The 17,364-nt window shown below is 43.3% G+C and overlaps 1 protein-coding gene across 1 annotated transcript in view; it reads left to right on the forward strand.

Annotated features, from left to right (window-relative positions):
* The first annotated feature begins 4,476 nt into the window (after positions 1 to 4,476).
* Colec12 (collectin subfamily member 12) overlaps positions 4,477 to 17,364 on the forward strand; it is a 144,995-nt gene continuing 132,107 nt past the window's right edge. Inside the window, exon 1 of the mRNA XM_005083031.4 lies at positions 4,477 to 4,627. Coding sequence (XP_005083088.1) covers positions 4,621 to 4,627 — 7 coding nt within the window. The 5' untranslated portion in view covers positions 4,477 to 4,620. The remainder of the gene's footprint in view (positions 4,628 to 17,364) is intronic.

Genomic DNA, 17,364 nt, shown 5'->3' on the forward strand with positions numbered 1-17,364 from the left:
TTCAGAAGCATTTTAGAGGTAAAAGCAGAGCCCAGTGGGGGATGTAAAGCCTGAATAAAATGATGGAATCCAGGGTGAGTGGGCTTCTTCAGCTGTAATTAGTAGATGCCCAGCACTGGGTAGGGTAAGAGTTGGATGGGAGAACGCTTCCTTCGGGTTCTAGGAATGCAGCATGGTTGTAGGGGTTGGGCTACTGCTTCTGGAGGAGGGGAACCGCGTGAACCTCCTGGACACCCTGCACTCAGCAGCTTCTCCGAGGACTTCAAACTGTTTTCAGCTCTATGTGCCAGTCCTTTCCAGTCACACCATTCTCTTCACCCCTTTCCTTTCTCTCCCTGAGGCTCAACTCAATGCTCAGCTTCCCCTCATCCCCAGAACTTGAGAAGAGAAATCTTGGCCCCTGATGTTCTGTGTTTGACCACAATCTTCAGTCCTTGAACCCATCTGAGTGGGGTTCAGAGAAGTCTCAGTTGAGGAAGACAGTGGGACCTACTTTGGTCCCAGCTCATTGAATGTAAAATCCTTGAGGCTGGGGAGGAAGTCATGTAAGAAAAGTCATCCTTGAAAGAGTTGCCGAGCCTATTTATTCATCACCATCACTGTTTGATTGGTTCTAATTTTGAAATTCTTTTATTAGAAATTTTTGTTTGTCTGTTTGTTTTGTTTGAGATATGGTTGTCACTCTGCAGCCCAAACTGACCTTGAACTTACCAAGTACCTAGGTTGCTTCCAAGCTAGCAGACTTCTAGTCTCTTGCCTTCATCTCCGGAATACTGCGATTACAAGCATGAGTCACTTGGCGTGGTTTTAGAACTTATGTGTTAAATATATATATATATATGTATATATATATATATCATGAGTTTACTTTTTTCTTTTTTTGAGAAAGGGCCCAGATCTATAGCCCAGGCTGGCCTCAAATTCATAGTGATGTCTTCTGTGGATTATAAGCCTGAGCTACCACATATGGCAAAATTGACTATCTTAGTTTTTTGAAGCATGCAGTTCAATGGTGTCAATACATTCACAATCACTATCACATATCATCATCATAATTATTCATGCTGCCAAATAGAGGCTCTGTTTTCATTAAGCAACTCCCCTGTCCCTAGTCCAGGCAACTCCTTTTAGTCTTTATGGACTGGACTAGCCCTAAGCACCTCAAATAAATGAAATTCTGTTTGTCATTTTACATCCCACTTTGATCATTGACTGCAATGCCATCTAAGTCCATCCATGGCATAGCATGTGCCAGAATTCTTTCGTTTAAATAATGAATAATATTCTACTCTATGTACACAACAAATTTTGTTTGTCCAGTTACTCATTGCAGTTCTGTCTTAAATTTCAAAAGTAGTAAGGAAACTTTAAAGCAAAGCAGCAGAAAAGACCAGAATATACCATGAGGGACAGTGGGCCACATGTGTGAAGCTACTCAGAGAACTGGTCTACCTTTTAAAATGTATTAATTATTATCATGTGCATGCATGATTATTGTGTGCAGGTTGCACATGCCATGTGTACACATATGCATGGTACGCATGTGGAGGTCAGAGTACTGCTTGCAGGAGGCAGCTGTCTGTCTCCTTCAACTTTTCTGTGGGTTCAAGGAATTTAACTTGGATTTTCAGCCTAGTGACAAGTGCTTTTACCTGTTGAGCCATCTTGTCTTTAGACTATTATAAATAACGTGGCTATGAGAATGAGATACAGCCATCTGGTTTTCTGCTTTCAGTACTTTTGGGGAGTAACCCAGAGGTAGGACTCCTGGTGTCTATGGTAATTTTGGGTTTCACTTTTTTCAGACTACTGTTTTCCTGAGTGATTGTACCATTTAGCCTTCCTACCAGCAATGTACAAGGGCTCCAATATCTCTACATCCTCTTGATACTTTAAAACCTATGGATAGATATCGCATAGGGCTGTATATTATTGGAGTTTTTATTTATATTTCTCTAAAATTAGTGGTGATCTTCCTTTCTTGGTCAGTAGACCATTAGTGTGTGGGTTGTATGTATGTGCCAAGGCACTGTATGTGGAAGCCAAGGACAACTTTCAGGACCATATGCATGCAGTTCTGGTGGAGGCCGGAAGAGGGACTTGGATGCCATGGAAATAGAGTTCCAGGGAGTTGTGAGCAGTCTGATGTGAGTGCTGGAAACCTAATCTGGGTTCTCTGCAGGAACAGCCAGCTTTCCTAACCACTGACTTTCTTCATCTTCCCTGCCTTTGTTATTTTGAGACAGGTCTCATCTGCAACTCAGGCTGGTACTGAACTCTCAGCAAATCCTCCTCCCTCAGATTGCTGGGATTGAAGGTGTTAACAACTATATTTGGCTTCTTGTATTTATTTTTATTTATGTTTAGCCTTTATTTTGAGACAGGGTCTCACTATATTGCTCAGGCTGGACTCAAACTTGCAATTCTCCTGCCTCAGCCTCTGACTTCAATATAATTAGGATTGCAGGCCTGTGTCTCCAGACTGGTGAGAATTACTTATTGTTGTTGTTGGTGGTGGTTGTTTTATTTTCTTTTTAATAATGAGCATGCATGTTTCTCTATGTGGATATGTACACTGGAATGTGGGTACATGGTCAGAGCCAGAGGATCTGGATCCCCTGGACCAAACTCTGGTCCTCTGCCAAAGCAGTGTTTGGTCTTAAGTACTGAGCCATCTCTCCAACTTTGACAAGAGTTCTTAATATACTCTGAATATTAATCACTTCAGATATGTAGTTTTCTTCTTCTTCTTCTTCTTCTTCTTCTTCTTCTTCTTCTTCTTCTTCTTCTTCTTCTTCTTCCTCTTCTTCTTCTTCTTCTTCAAGACACATGAAGCTCCGATCCTCCTGCCTCCACCTCTGTGAGTGCTGCTATTTGACCAAGCAAGCACTCTACCGACTGAGATACATTAGCTGGTCACCTCTGATTGATACCGTCCTTTGGGGCACACAAGTTAACTTTTAAACACAATTTACTGATTTTTCTCTTGTGCTATCTATGATTTTTGGTGTTATGGCCATAATGTGAAATGTAAAAACCACTTATTTATTGAAAATAAATAATTGAAACCAGAGCCAAGAATCTCTTCATTTTCCATCTGGAAGTCAATTGAACAAAGAAGTTGATGGGCTTACTCAGTCCAGCACTGGTTAGTAAATGTTATGCTAGCAAACCTGTGGGTTGAGGTGCCTTTGGGAGTCCAATCTCCCTTTCACAGGGGTTGCCTAGGACCATTGGAAAACAGATGCTTACTATTCTTAACAGTAGCAAAATTACAGTTATATAGTAGCAATGAAATAATTTTATGGTTGGGAGTCACCACAATATGAGGAATTGTATTGAAGAGTCACTTGCATTAGGAAGGTTGAGAACCTCTGCCTGACAACACACATCCATAGCTCCCTCCCAGACCTTCACTTGCCCTGCAAGTAGACAAGGCAGTTGAGATACAGAGTGGTTTTAGGAATAGCCTTCAAAGTGTATGCATGTTTCTTTTTCTTCCTTAGAAGTGTCCAAGTTTCTCCCTTATGTTAAAGAAAGATTTTAGAATGAAGAGGGTACTCCTTTTATTGCTTCTAATGAACTATCTACAGCTACCAGGTCTAAGCAACCTAAGTACCTCCAGCCCTACCCAGACACTGTTTAGTTGCTTTTTTTTTGTTTTTGTTTTTAGTAAATTAATGAATGAGAATGACAGCGTGTCAACTGAATGGCTGAGGATAATTCCTCTGACCCTCCCTCCCCACACTCTAGGAACTTATGTTGTTAGGGTCTATTTATTACCTTAAGGTCTACTTATTATTGGTGACTATTAAAGGAATTTAGGAGGTCTCGATTCTAGGCCTCTTTTCGTGGTGTTAAAACAATTGTCAACCTGATAGTTGGGCATGCTGTAGCAGTAGGGTAACTTTTCCAGAAAAAAAAAAAAGGTGTTGATTTTAGAAAAATTAAACAAACAAAAAAACTTCTGGAAGATCCTAAGCTTTTAAAGTTGTAGTCTTGTCCGGAGTTCGGTAGGGACAGTGTCTGTCTGGTAGTGATCTAGGATTCTTAGTGAGATAGCGCTGCGGTTATTTAGCAGCCAACACCATCGTACACAGGCATTTGCAAATTTGAACCCCTGGGACCTCCAGGCTCCCAGAGCCGTTTGAAAACAGGACAGCCTTCCCCGCCACCCCTGTGTCCTCACTGTTCCCCAACTTTGCGCCCAACAGATGGTCCACGTTCTAGTAACAAGCCTAGCTAGTTGCGCCTTCCGTACACCCCGAGGGTGAAGCGCGGGCCTCCCGGGAAAGGGGTTGTTCTCCGGTTTTCTCTGGGATGCCGGTCTGGCCGGAGGCAGGGGGATCCGCGAGGGCGCGGGGTAGTCCTGGAGAGCCCGGAGTGTGGCCGAGGGCGGGGCAGAGGTTGCCGAGGGGCGTGGGCGCGGCCGGCCAGGCAGCCAGGGGGAGGGGCGCAAGGGGGAGCGGCGCCTCCCGCCCCGGGTGAGCGGCGCGCGGCGGGCCCCGCTGCGGCAGAGTGCGGAGCTGGGCGCGAGGGCCGGAGCGCGGACGGCTGCCATGGACGTGCAGTGAGCGGCGCTGGTGCGACTTCTCCGGGCAGCGCGTGTCCTCGGTCACCATGAAAGGTAGGGCGACGGCCGAGTTCGGGGCTCACCGGAGGTCGGCCGAAGTGCAGTCGTGGGGGTGGGGCGGGGGAGCCCGAGCGCCCTGGTCGCGTACCGACTCCGGGGACGCTGTGCCGCACAGCCAGAGCCCCCTAGACGGGGGTTGGGACGCGCTCAGGCGTTCTCCAAGTCGGTCTCCGCAGAGTCGTTTGGAAGTCCCAAGTCGTTGTTTACGGATTTCAGTTTCCAACTTTGTAATTGGAAAAACATGCGGAGGAGAGCGAGGCATCATCGTTCCTCCGGGTGGTTTTGTGTGTGTGTGTGTGTGTGTGTGTGTGTGTGTGTGTGTGTGTGTGTGTGTGTGTGTGTGTGTGTGGTTTTTTTTCGCGCTTGCCATTCTCCCAGTGACCCTTCCGCGGTCCCAGCAGTCGCAGTGCCACAGGCCGGCTGTTTTCCCGGGAGTTGGGATGTCCTCGGTGCGAGCGCAGCGCATCTGGCAATGATTAGGTGCCCGCGGAGTTCAGCTGGCTCAGAAAGTGCGTTTGGCATCTTTCTCCATCGGATCCACTGACTGGAAAATAACTGCTCCCAGTTGCGCGTCCCTTCCCAGAGCCCGCCCGAGGGATAGTTGTCCCCCACATGTGCCCAGCGGTTGCCACAAATCTTGCCGATATTGGTCCCCTAGGTGGTATCATCTACAGGCAAGATGTTATCTTGCCTTGTAAAAGAATCTGGAGAGGACGGCCTTGGGGAGTGGGGAGGGGGGCAGCCTTCGGTGCAGTGGAAACACGCGGATTTGTCAACAGAACCTTGATTTATGTGGGAGATAAATAATTACAGTCCGGCCATCCGAGGGTTTTTTTTAAAGAACCGGTGGGCGTGGTGTTTACGCAAGGCCGGAGTTCTCGGTTTGGGACTGGAGTAACACGTTTCTTTCCCAGTGTGGTTCCGAGCTGGGTGTGAAATGCCTTCTGAGTTTCCAGCTTCTACCGGCCGCGTGTTGCGATCGATCGCTTTAGCTGATGGGGGCGCCCCGGGAGCCCCAAGAGCTCGGAAAGTAACTTCGCTTCTGAAGGTTATTGTGAAATGCAGTTCGTGCTGAACTACTGCCTTGTGAATTCAACCGCCTTCCAAAGGCGCTGTGTCTTCACTGGAGAGGACTCGGGACTCCGGCAAGGAACCGGACTGTGTTCCAGGTGCTAAGAGGCTTGTCCCAAGGATAGGGTACTCAGAGCAGGCTACAACTTTCTGCCTCGAGGACTTGAAAATGCTGTGACATGCTTTCTCGCTCGGCCACAATTTCTCTCGCCTTATTTACAACTTAGAAAATGTGCATGTTTCTTAGCTAGGGTTCTCCTACCCGCCAAAGCAGGAATGGAAGTTAGACCCCCTCGCACTGAGCTACATCCGTTACTCCTCTCTGCTCTTCAGTTTAAGACAGGAAGACAGGGTCTCACTAAATTGTTGAGGCTGATCTGGAGCCCGTAAGGCTGCGAACTTGAGAACCCCCCTGCCTCAGCCTCCAAGTGCCTGGGGTTACAGTTGTGCCGTATGACTGACTGTCAAGGCAATCTTTTTGCCAGTCATTAAGTCCAGCAGTTTCTCAACACTTGGCAAGACAAACCCCCATAACGCTCCCCCAGTCAGCCTACCCCCCCCACCCCACCCCCGGCCCCCAACCCCGCGTGCTCGCTGTCATCAGTTCCAGCTTGGTGCCTGTAATTGCAGTTTGGGTCTTCAGCGGGTGCTGCTCTGGAATGCAAAACACAACTACAGGTTTTAAATGCATTTTGGGTGAGATTTAGGACTCACTGAAAACCAGGTTGGAAGCCCTGGAGAAGGCTTTTACCTCTTACGTCTGAGCCCATTATCCCCTATCGCTTTCTGCCTCTATTAGGGGAGACTGGATCCAGACACTGGTGAATCCTTATGAAGACTAGCCATTTCGAAGGCCTATTTTGTTTTAATTAATTGGTTAATTAATTAGAGAGGTCTTACTCTATAGCCCAAGCTGGCTCCTGGTGTTTTATCTCAACCTCTTCCGTGATAAGATAACAGCTGTGTACCAATATACCCAAAGACCTCATTTAATTAGTAGCAACAGGGTGTTATTATGTAGCCCAGGCTGCTGTAGCTTTCAGTACCTTCACCTTCTGAATTCTGGGGTTATAGGTACTGTGCCTGAGATACCAGGCCTGGCTAAAATTTTGACATTTTTCTTACTGTACTTTTTTGGCAGTGCTGAGGGTTGGACTGAGCCCCTCCAGGCCCAATGTAATTATTCTGATACCTATCCATAAGTTATTAAATCCAGCAACAGGATCTTTGGTATCCTAATCGTGCCACGTGGTCAATTAATTTAACCTCATTGGGATTTGATTTTCCTACTCTGGAGGTTGAGGCTTGAGGATTGGTACTAACTCCAGAGAGTACTTTGCTGGTCAGGACTACCATTTTTTTTTCTTAAGATTTCCTAAGTGATGAAAGCAGTAAGACTGTTGAATGCCACCTCTAGTCACAGCTTCTACATCTGGAGACTCAATTGGGGGCTGAAGATACGCGAAAAAAACATCACGCCTGTGTTGAACATGTGCAAACTTTTATCTTTGTCATTCTCCAAATGACACAGCGTAGCAACTATGTACAAAATATTCATCTTGTATTAGGCATTGTAAGCCATTTAAAGCTGGTTCAAAGCATGTGGAGAATGTATATTAGTTATAGATACTACTGTGCCTGTTTTGGTTTTTATTTGTTTTTTTGTTTGTTTGTAGACAGGATCTCACTCTAGCCCAAGTTGGCCTCATACTCAAAATGGTTCTCCCACCTCAGCATTGACAGTGATAGGATTATAGGTGCCTGGAATATTGTTTATCTGTTGAGGTGTTAGGACTTGAGCCCAGTACCTCCCACATTTTAAACCTGTTCTCTGTCATTGGAACCATTTTGTGTGCGGTTTGATTATTTTTTGGAAGCAATTTCTAGCTAATGAAGAACTCGTCTTTAGCTTTCTTTACTTAAAAAGAAACTCTGGATACTGTAAGATTCACAGAGCTTCTCTTGCCAAAGCAAGGCTTTTTAGAATATTTAGTTTCCCAATTCTGACACTTAAACCTTGGTCAGATCTCTGCAGTAACCCCATTCTGTGTATTCTGTATGGCCCCAGTCTGCTATGACCCAGAGCAACACCTATCTGTTGAAGACAGCAAACATCTGTATCTGCTCTTGCCTCCATCCCTGAAGTCTCAAGTACCAAAATAATGACATCATTTTCCAGAAGAAAATCTCTTATTCCATGGCTGCCATGTCTCAAGCTGTATAAAATATAGTTTGTTTTAGTTCATTTCCAATTTCATTTTCAGTTATCTCATAGCACCATAAATCTCATGGTTTTGGGTCGTCACATTCTTTAAGGAAGGAATCTGACTCCTTTGCAGTTAGGTGTGTCGTTACTAAATCACATTCCTGGTTCTGAATGTTGAGAATATTGGTGAGTTTCAGGGCAGAATCGCTTGTTGCCTAAGAGACCAGCGAAAACAGCTAGCACCACATGGGACTACAGAGGTCCAAACCATGATTCTCATTTGTCACAGGGAGGCAGTCAAAAAGAGTGTTCGGGGGCTGGGATGTAGTCCAGCCAGTAAATGCTTGCCTAGAATGCACAAATCTCTGGACTTAATCTCCGGCAAGTCAAAACTGGGGATGCAACAGCTCCCAAGGTGGAGATAGAAAGATTGAAAGATCAAGGTCACTCTAAGTTATGCAGCCACTTTGAGGCCAGCCTGGACTACTGAGACCTTGTTGGGGGGGCCGGGGGAGAGGAAGAAGGCAGCAGAGTTCAGCAGTAATTTCTGTACTTCTGCTGTGTATAAACATTTGTGAATAACTGCACTGGTCAGTGGTCTGTCTCTGCCACCCTCTGTTTTCTCCCACATTGGGAAAGCAGGCTGACTTTCCCAATGTATAGTTAAGGTTCTTGTACAGAGTGGGATAAGCAAACCAGCCTTTAGGGATAAACTTCATGTATGGCAATGCCCAGTGACCCCTTTTCTGCAGGGGGGGCCTCCTCTCCTTTGCCAGAGGGCAGCTTAGCTGACATTCCTTTGCAGGGCTAACTTACAACTTGATTATGCTTTTGACTTTTCATTAGTTTAGGGATACTTGGCATTCTTAAGCCTTGGTTTAATTATTGTTAAGTATAGATCTTCCCTGTGGTTTACCATGACAATTTCCTAAGATTTCCACACTGTCCACTGCCCTGGGCCCCCAGCCCTTTACCATGGTGGCTCATCTACCAATGATGGTGTGGCAGGAAAAGCTGGCACATGGTAGCTTTCCAGCTGGGTTTTAACTGGGTGTCTAATTTCCTAATAAATGCTTTTTTCTCATTAAAATATTATTTCTAAACCTCCACAGCCCTTATAAAGTATTACATTTCAGACAGGAAAACAGAAATTCAAGTTTAGTGGTAGAAAAAGTTAAGTTTGGGTCATCCTTCTTGGAGGCAAATCTGACACAAGGCTTGAGAGGAAAGGGTGAGGTCCCTGGAGAGGAAGCTCTGAGAGGTGGCAAACCAGCCTTCCTGCCAGGCAGAGTATGTCATCACAAGGCACAGTCTCTCTTAGCTTCCACAGACTTCGAGGTGGCTGCCGTGTAGGAGGACAGGGAACAGAGTCCTTTGTTGGAAAGCAAATGCCAAGGATGATGCCCTTTCTTACTCGTTTCTGGTGGACCATGTAGTATCTGACATCCCCCAGTTTTGGTGGGATTTTTTTGGGGGGGCGGCAACAGAATTTCTTAGTCTTGACTGTCCTGGAACTCGCTCTGTAGATCAGGTTGTCCTCAAACGCATAGAGATCTGCCTGCCTCCGCCTCCCAAGTGCTGGGATTTAAGGCACACACTGCCACATTTTTTTCTTTTCTTTTAACTAAATAAATAGCTTAAATAAAAACTAACAGGCTCTTATTTCTCCCATTAGTAATATCTATTGTTTTGTTGACTCTTGCCATGACAGTAATTGTCATTTGTTACTTATTGGCAGGTTAATAATTATTATCATTTATATTTTCAGATAGGCTCAGAGAGATTTCCCTTTGAGTTCAAGGGCCCCAGGTGGTCAGTGGAAATGAGTATTCAAACTTACCGTCTGAATTCGGAATCCACACATCCTTAGTACGTCTTAGCCTAGAAATGCCATCAAAAGCACGTCTTTCCCTTTTGGTTTTCCCCTTCTTTCTTTCTTCACTTCTTTTTTTTTTTTTAATGTGGCACTGAGTATCAAATCTCAGACTTTATATTTGTTAGCTAGTTCTCTGTATCCCCTCCTTCCTAAGTCTTCTTTTGAGATAGAATCTTACTAAGTTGCTACGTCTGTTCTTGAATTTGTAGGCTTCCTGCCTCAGCCTCCCAAGTAGTTGGGATTATTGCCCTGTGCAGTGTCAACACACCCAGCTCAAAAGTGTCATTTTCAAGGATGGGTTTTAATTTATTTTAACATTATTTTTATTGCATTTATAATTTGCTGTGTGTGTGTGTGTGTTGAATACCATAATTCTGTCTTTAAGAGCAGTGATTAAGGGCTGGAGCTAGGGCTCAGTGGTTAAGAGCACTGGCTGCTCTTCCAGAGGTCCTGAGTTCAATTCCCAGAAACCACATGGTGGCTCACAGCCTTCTGTAGTGGGATCTGATGCCCTCTTCTGGCCTGCAGAGATACATACATACAGAACACTGTATCCATAATAAACAAACAAATAAATAAATAAATCTAAAAAAAAGAAAAGTAGTGATTAAATATTTTTATGGTAAATTCTGGGGTTATGAGAATCCCCAGGACCATTGAGATCTTAGCGTGGAATTACTCATTTCTGCTTACCTTGGCTTTCAGTGCTGTGTAATTAAGAATGTCCCGGAGGCAATCATCAGAGTCTTTTCAGGGTTTTCTGTCAGTCAGTTGTTTGCTTCAACTTTGTGGATCTTCAAGCATTGAACTCAGGTTGACAGGCTGGTGGCCTTTACAAACTGAGATCTCTCAGTGGCCCTGAAAGGACAGATTTTAAAAGAGGCACGGGAGCTATGGACATTGTACATAGAACAGCTTCATTCTTTATTGCTGACAAAACAGTTTCTAACCACACCATCCACCCAACACTTTCAATCAAGCAGTGATTTGATTTCTACTTAAGCAGGTGTCATTTGTAGAGCCAAAACCAATACCATACCCTGAAAAGACTGCTGATTGCTTACGGGACATTCTAAATTACACAGCACTGAAAGCCAAAGTAAGCAGAAATGAGTAATTCCATGCTAAGATCTCAATGGTCCTAGGGACTCTCATAGTCCCAGATTTTTCATAAAAATATTTAATCACTACTCTTAAAAATAGAATTGTGGTATTCAGCATGGTTTTAATGAAGCACACTTACTGGACTTCGTATTTTAAACATGACTCCCATGTTTCCTAAATGGCTTGATATTATAACTCAGTGTCTTCTTCTTCTTCTTCTTCTTCTTCTTCTTCTTCTTCTTCTTCTTCTTCTTCTTCTTCTTCTTCTTCTTCTTCTTCTTCTTCTTCTTCTCCTCCTCCTCATCCTCCTCATCCTCCTCATCCTCCTCATCCTCCTCATCCTCCTCCTTCTTAACTCAGTGTCTCAGAAAACAATGTTCTTCACCTTAGAGGTTTGCTGTTTGACATCCTGTGTGAATAGTAGTTAGCATTTGGCTCTATCACAGTATTAGCATTTCTTTGAGCCTTCTTTTCTTAGGACAGTGCTGTTGGGAAACTGGCTGTTTATAAACAATTTATTATTAAGGGTTAAGTCAACCAACTTGAAAGTAGATAATACATGCTTTGAAAGGTTACCAGCTCACAAAATATAATTATGCTCAGCAAACCCAAGAGTTGAACCTGATAATTTTTGCATTGCCACAAGAGTGTGGGCTCAGAAACCAGAGTGTCTGATGACCCCAGGAAAAGTATTTAACCATCTAGGGCCTCAATTTCCTTGTGAAATGAGAGCAGTAATGGCTGTCTACCTGAGAGAGCTGTTTTGCTGACAAAGTATGTCAGTATAAATCAGTGTTTAGAATAGTGTCTAGTGTTCAGAACTCAACTATTGTAGTCACTGTAATATAAGACTGCATTATTATATCTTAAGGCAGCAGTTTAATTTCAAGTTATGAAATATTTATGCTAATTTAATCAAGTGATCCAGTTAAAACCTTGAAGGCAAGTTCTCAGTTTTTGCAATTAAAGTAATTTTCAAATTACAAATGTGTTGAAACTGCCCTAGGGTAGGAGTGAACTGCGTGTCTGTGGGAGCTGTTTACTACTGGGCCCTGTCCAGATGCAGTAGCTCTTTTCACTGTCATTCTTGTGATGGTGTCAGAATTAGCCCTGCCCAAAATACAGGGTCATATAAGGAAGTTGTCATTGTAGTAATGGTACACTTTCCCTCCTTGCTAAAATAGTGATAAAAAAACACATTTAATTTACCCAAGAATCATTTTCCGTGGCTCTGATGATGATGACAGAATATATTTTTGAAGGTTTTAAATTCCCTCCCTCCCTCCCTCCCTCCCTCCCTCCCTCCCTCCCTCCCTACCTGTGTGTGACATGCATGACATGGCACACATGTCAAAATCACGGCAACTATGGGATTCAGTTCTGTCCTATGGGTAGAGCTTAGTGAACCAAGAGTTGAACCTGTCAGTTTTAGAACTCAGGTTGTCAGGTTAGCAATAGGCGCCTTTATCATCTTAGCTGTCTCGTTGACCTAATGTGGTGATAGGCACCTTAATTCACTTAGTTGTTTCATTGACCTGATGTCAGAATGTTTTTAAAGACATGTGTCTCAATCTAGTGTCCAGTTTTATCTCTTCTGTCTTTGTTAACTTTTCAATTGTTGTGACAAAGTACCATGACAAAGGCAAATGATAAAAGAAAGCATTTACTTGGGAGGCAGAGGCAGGCAGATCTCTATTAAGAAATCCTGTCTCAATAAAAGAAATAAATATATAAAAAATAAAACAACAAAGCTAGCAAAAACCCCTATCATATTTCTATTTATTATTTATATTTATTGAACTACCACATCTTAACTGTATTTTAGTTTTTGTTGTTTGTTTTTTCTGGTGGTACTTGGGATCAAACTGAAGAGCCTGCAACATGTTAGGCAAATACTCTAGCACTAAGTTATATTCCTAGCCCTAGTTTTTTGCCTGAACAATTATTTGTTATGTACTTTCAATGTAAGGCACTATAGAAACATGAATGAACTTGCAAGCCAATGGACAAGATTAAAACAGTACATAAGCAACTAGAATTATGGCTAGCAGGTAGAACATGCCGGGTATTTTCTTTTGAACTGGTTTATTATCTTGGATTTCATTATAGTTCAGGTTATTCTATTAGGGTATGCGTCTGTTGGCTGGTTTGGAACTTGACAGGATTTTGAATTATTTATAAGACATAGTTTTGGATGAATTTGTGAGGAGGTTTCCCAAAAGGTTTAACTGACTGGGGAAGACCTACCCTGAATGTCCTGGTACTTACTCTTCCATGGGCTGGGAACATGAACTAAATAAAAGAAGGAAAAAGAGCTGGGCATAGTAGCACACTCTTTAACAGCACCACTTGGAAGGTAGAGGCAGCAGATCTCTGTTGTAGAATATTATTTTTATGCTCTGGAACATTTGTTTAATGATGTATTGCTTTGTTTATGCTGCATGTGTTTAAGTCTGTGAAGCTGTGATTCTTTGCCTGTCTAAAACACCCGATGTTCTAATAAAGAGCTGAAAGGCCAATATCAAGGCGGGAGAAAGGATAGGCGGGGCTGGCATGCAGAGAGAATAAATAGGAGAAATCTGGGAAGAGAAGAAGGAACTAAGTAGAATAAGGACAGGAGGACTCCAGGGGCCAGCCACAGAGTAACAGTGAAAGTAAGATTTACAAGTAAGAAAAGGTAAAAGCCCAGAGGCAAAAGGTTTAATTTAAGTTAGGAAAAGCTGGCAAGAAACAACAAGCCAATCAAAGAGCGGGCATAAGTGTCTACGTGTGATTTATTTGGGTGCTAGGAGGCAGGCCCCCAAAAGAGCCAAAAAGAGCAAAGAGCAAAAGAGTAAAAGAGAAAAAAACAACCAACAACAGTTCAAGGCCACCCTGGTCTAGTAGTGAGTTCCAAAAACAACCAACAACAGATCTCGGTTAGTTCAAGGCCACCCAGGTCTACTAGTGAGTTCCAGGACAGCCAGGGCTATATGGAGAGACTCTGAAAACAAAAACAAAAGAAAACAAAAATAAATTAAAAAATGAGAAAACACACTTCTTGGTGTTTCCTGGCTGGTGTGTGACCAGCTGCCACAACTGGAGCAGTTCCTGCTGCCATGCCTTCCCACCATGGTGGACTGTACAGTCAAAGCAAGACTCAAGCAGACCCTTCCTTAAGGTTTTGTCATCAATGAGAAAAGCAGCTAATAAAATGTCACTGGAGAAAAAGGTCTTAAAAGAAACAGGGTGTAATTGGGCCACTGTGAAATCACATGCGTCATTCTTGGCATAGGGAGTTCGAATTCAAAGCATTGTAATCCTAACTACTAGGCTGAGGGAGGAGGTCGCAAGTTCAAGGCCAACCTGGACAACTTAGTAAAGAGGGTTAAGCTACATCCCACTGGTAGAGTGCTTGTTAAGTACAGGTGTGATGATAATAAGGTGAATTGTGAGCAGTCCACCCCCGCAAAAGCCTCTTTGGTAATTATTCAGAATATTATTTAAAATAATCTAAACTTTAATTTCAAAACAAAGCAAGCACTTTTGACAAGCAGTACTCTTTAAAAATAATTTTTTGAGAATTCCATACATAAACATTTATACCATTTCCATTTTACTCTTCCCTTTCAAACTTCTCTCACCCCCTCTCAAATTCATAGCATCTTCTGTAGTTATTATTGTTTTACACACACACACACACACACACACACACACACACACACACACACTACTCCATGTAGTGTTACTCATATGAAAATGTGTTTAGGGTTGGCCACTTGGGATTAGATAGCCTATTAGGGGACTCATTCCTGAAGAAAATTTATTTTCCATTTCTCAATAGGCATTGATTGCCTGTAGCTCCTCGACTATGGATGGGTCCTCTGAAACTTTTCATATCTCCATGGGTGTGTCAACTGGTGGTTGCTGTTAGGTTTTGTTTAAGCAGCCACATTGTTGAGAGCTCGTGGATACAGCTTTCCTGTCATATCCAGAAGACAGTGTCTCGCAGCAGGCATCCTAATCCTCTGATCTTGAAGTCTTTCCAGCCCCTCTTCTGTGATGCTCCTAGGAGATGGGTAGGGGCTGTGCTATAGATGTGCTAACTGGGGCTGGGCCCCCATAGTCACTTATTCTCTGCCTTTTGACCAGTCATAGGTCTCCGTAATCATCCCCATCACCATAAAAAAGAAGCCCTTTTGAAGGGTGAGAGCTACACTTATATGTGGGCATAAGGGTTAAGTATTTAGAATGTAGTTAGAAATTATATTGGTTTAGGAAAATGGCAGTCAGTAGTGGATTCTCCTTCAGGATCTTTGAACATTCCATCTCTGGGTATTTGGATAGATTTATTGGCCCAGGCATTAATTCCCTCCTATTGAGAGGACCCAAAGTCCAATTAGTCAGCTGTTGGTTACCCCAAGGATTAAAAATGCCAGCATGTCAACATTGGAAATATCTTACCAGGCCAGTCTTTGTTGTAGTTTGTAGGCTGCACAGGGTGATGGGGCAACTGATTGTTTTTTTCTCTTGGTTGCTTATGTAGCACCTTCAGGTACTATATTAGTCAGGAATCTGAAGGGGAACAGAACTTATAGAATATATGGAATTTATTAGAATGGCTTACAGGCTGTGACCTGTCTACCAAGGCAAGGTCCAAGAATTCAGTAGTTCAGTGCATGAGGCTAGATGTTTCAGTTGGTCTTCAGCATATGCTAGAATTCCAGAGAAGTGGAATCTAATGCCAGTGAAGAAATGCCCTTGCTAGCAAGAACAAAAAACAAGCAAACAAAGACAGCAAGCTTCCTTCTTCCATGTCCTTTCTATAGGTTGCCAACAGAAAGTATGGCTCAGATGAAAGGTGGATCTTCATGCCTCAAAAGGTCCATACTAAAAGTGAGTCTTCACCTAGCTGTTTGCGTTTTAGTTAATCCCAGATGTAGTCTAGTTCACAACCAAGAATAGCCACCACAGATACTATTTGAACTAGTCCCCAGGTAGGGGACTTCCAAGCTAATTCCAGCTCTACTCTCAAGACCAAGTCCTGTGTCTGAAGTGTGATTATCTTCAGCAATAGGGTCTTACCTCCAAGTTCTTAGAGGCAACCAAAGACAGTGGCAGTAGCCTATATCATTTTGGGAGTCTCCTTAACCTACCTGATAAAAAGGGAAGTTTTCCATGCAAGGCTCGGGGGTTCTTGTCAGGTAGCCTATGCTCCTTGAGGGAGAGCATCATCACCCCAGCTAGAGTAACTCCCTGTATACACACATACACATGTACACACATAATACAGACACATGTACAGGTGTGTATATATATATATGCACATATATGTTTTTCTTTTTTTTTTTTTTTTTTTTTTTTACGAGACACGGTTTCTCTGTTTTGTTTGGAGGCTGTCGGACCAGCCCAGCCTCGAACTCACAGAGATCCGCTTGCCTCTGCCTCCCGAGTGCTGAGATTAAAGGCGTGCGCCACCACCGCCTGGCTACATATTTGTTTTTCTAAGCAAAGGCTATACCTCAAAGGTAGAGTGTTTGCCCCAGGCTCAATCCTCAGCAATGGGGGAAAAGATAGCACCTAAATCATGGACAGTAGTTTCATGAAATAATATAGCTTTTTAGTTTGTTTTTTGGTGCTAAGAATCAAATCCAAGGCCTTTTACATACTAAGCCTGTTTCCTGTTGCTGAATCACATCTATAGCCCATATACCTTTGATTATTGCTAACTACCTTTTTTGTTCTTGGGTTTTTTTGGTGGTGGATATTTTTTTGCTTTTGTTTGTTTGTTTGTTTTATGGAGGCAGGGTCTCCTGTCACCTAGGGTAGCCTCTGACTCATTATGTTCCCAAGGATGACCTTGAATGCCTGATCCTACTGCCTCCACCTCCCAAGTTCTTTATTATCTGCCCTCAGAGCTTACTGATAAGTTTTCTCAGCTGTTCCGTAAGCAAATAGGGCCAGGCTGGTGACTGGATTGGGCATCTAGGGACTTTGAGGGAAAAAAAGAAAAATGCAAAAGCTGGTGGGGCTTGCAACTGTTTTGGACAAACTATGCCAGGGTACAAAAGCAGTAGAAAAGAGAATGAATAGTTTGCTCTTCAAGTAATGAGACACTCTAGAGGGAAAAAATTGCTAGGCCGAGGTTCTAAACTACTAAAATTTCATTTAAGATAAATAGCCCAACTTGAACTGGTAGTACAGGCCTGCAATTCCATCTTCTCAGGAGGCTAAGGCAAGAGAATCACAAGTTCAAGGCCAATCTGGGCTACAGAGTGAGTTCAAGGCCAGCCTCAGTGCTAGTAACACCTTGTCTAAAAATAAGAAGCGAAGACAAGGGATGTAGTTCAGTGGAAAAGCACTTACCTAGCACACACTGGGCTTTGGTTGGATCCCCCAGGACCACAAATAGCTAATATTATTTACAGCATTATGTTCTGTTCTCATACCTTTTATCACTCCACGTAGAGCAAGCTATTTCTCCTAGGTTGTCTT

The sequence above is a fragment of the Mesocricetus auratus genome, unplaced genomic scaffold, assembly GCF_017639785.1.
Source record: "Mesocricetus auratus isolate SY011 unplaced genomic scaffold, BCM_Maur_2.0 Super-Scaffold_100018, whole genome shotgun sequence".
Classification (NCBI taxonomy): domain Eukaryota; kingdom Metazoa; phylum Chordata; class Mammalia; order Rodentia; family Cricetidae; genus Mesocricetus; species Mesocricetus auratus.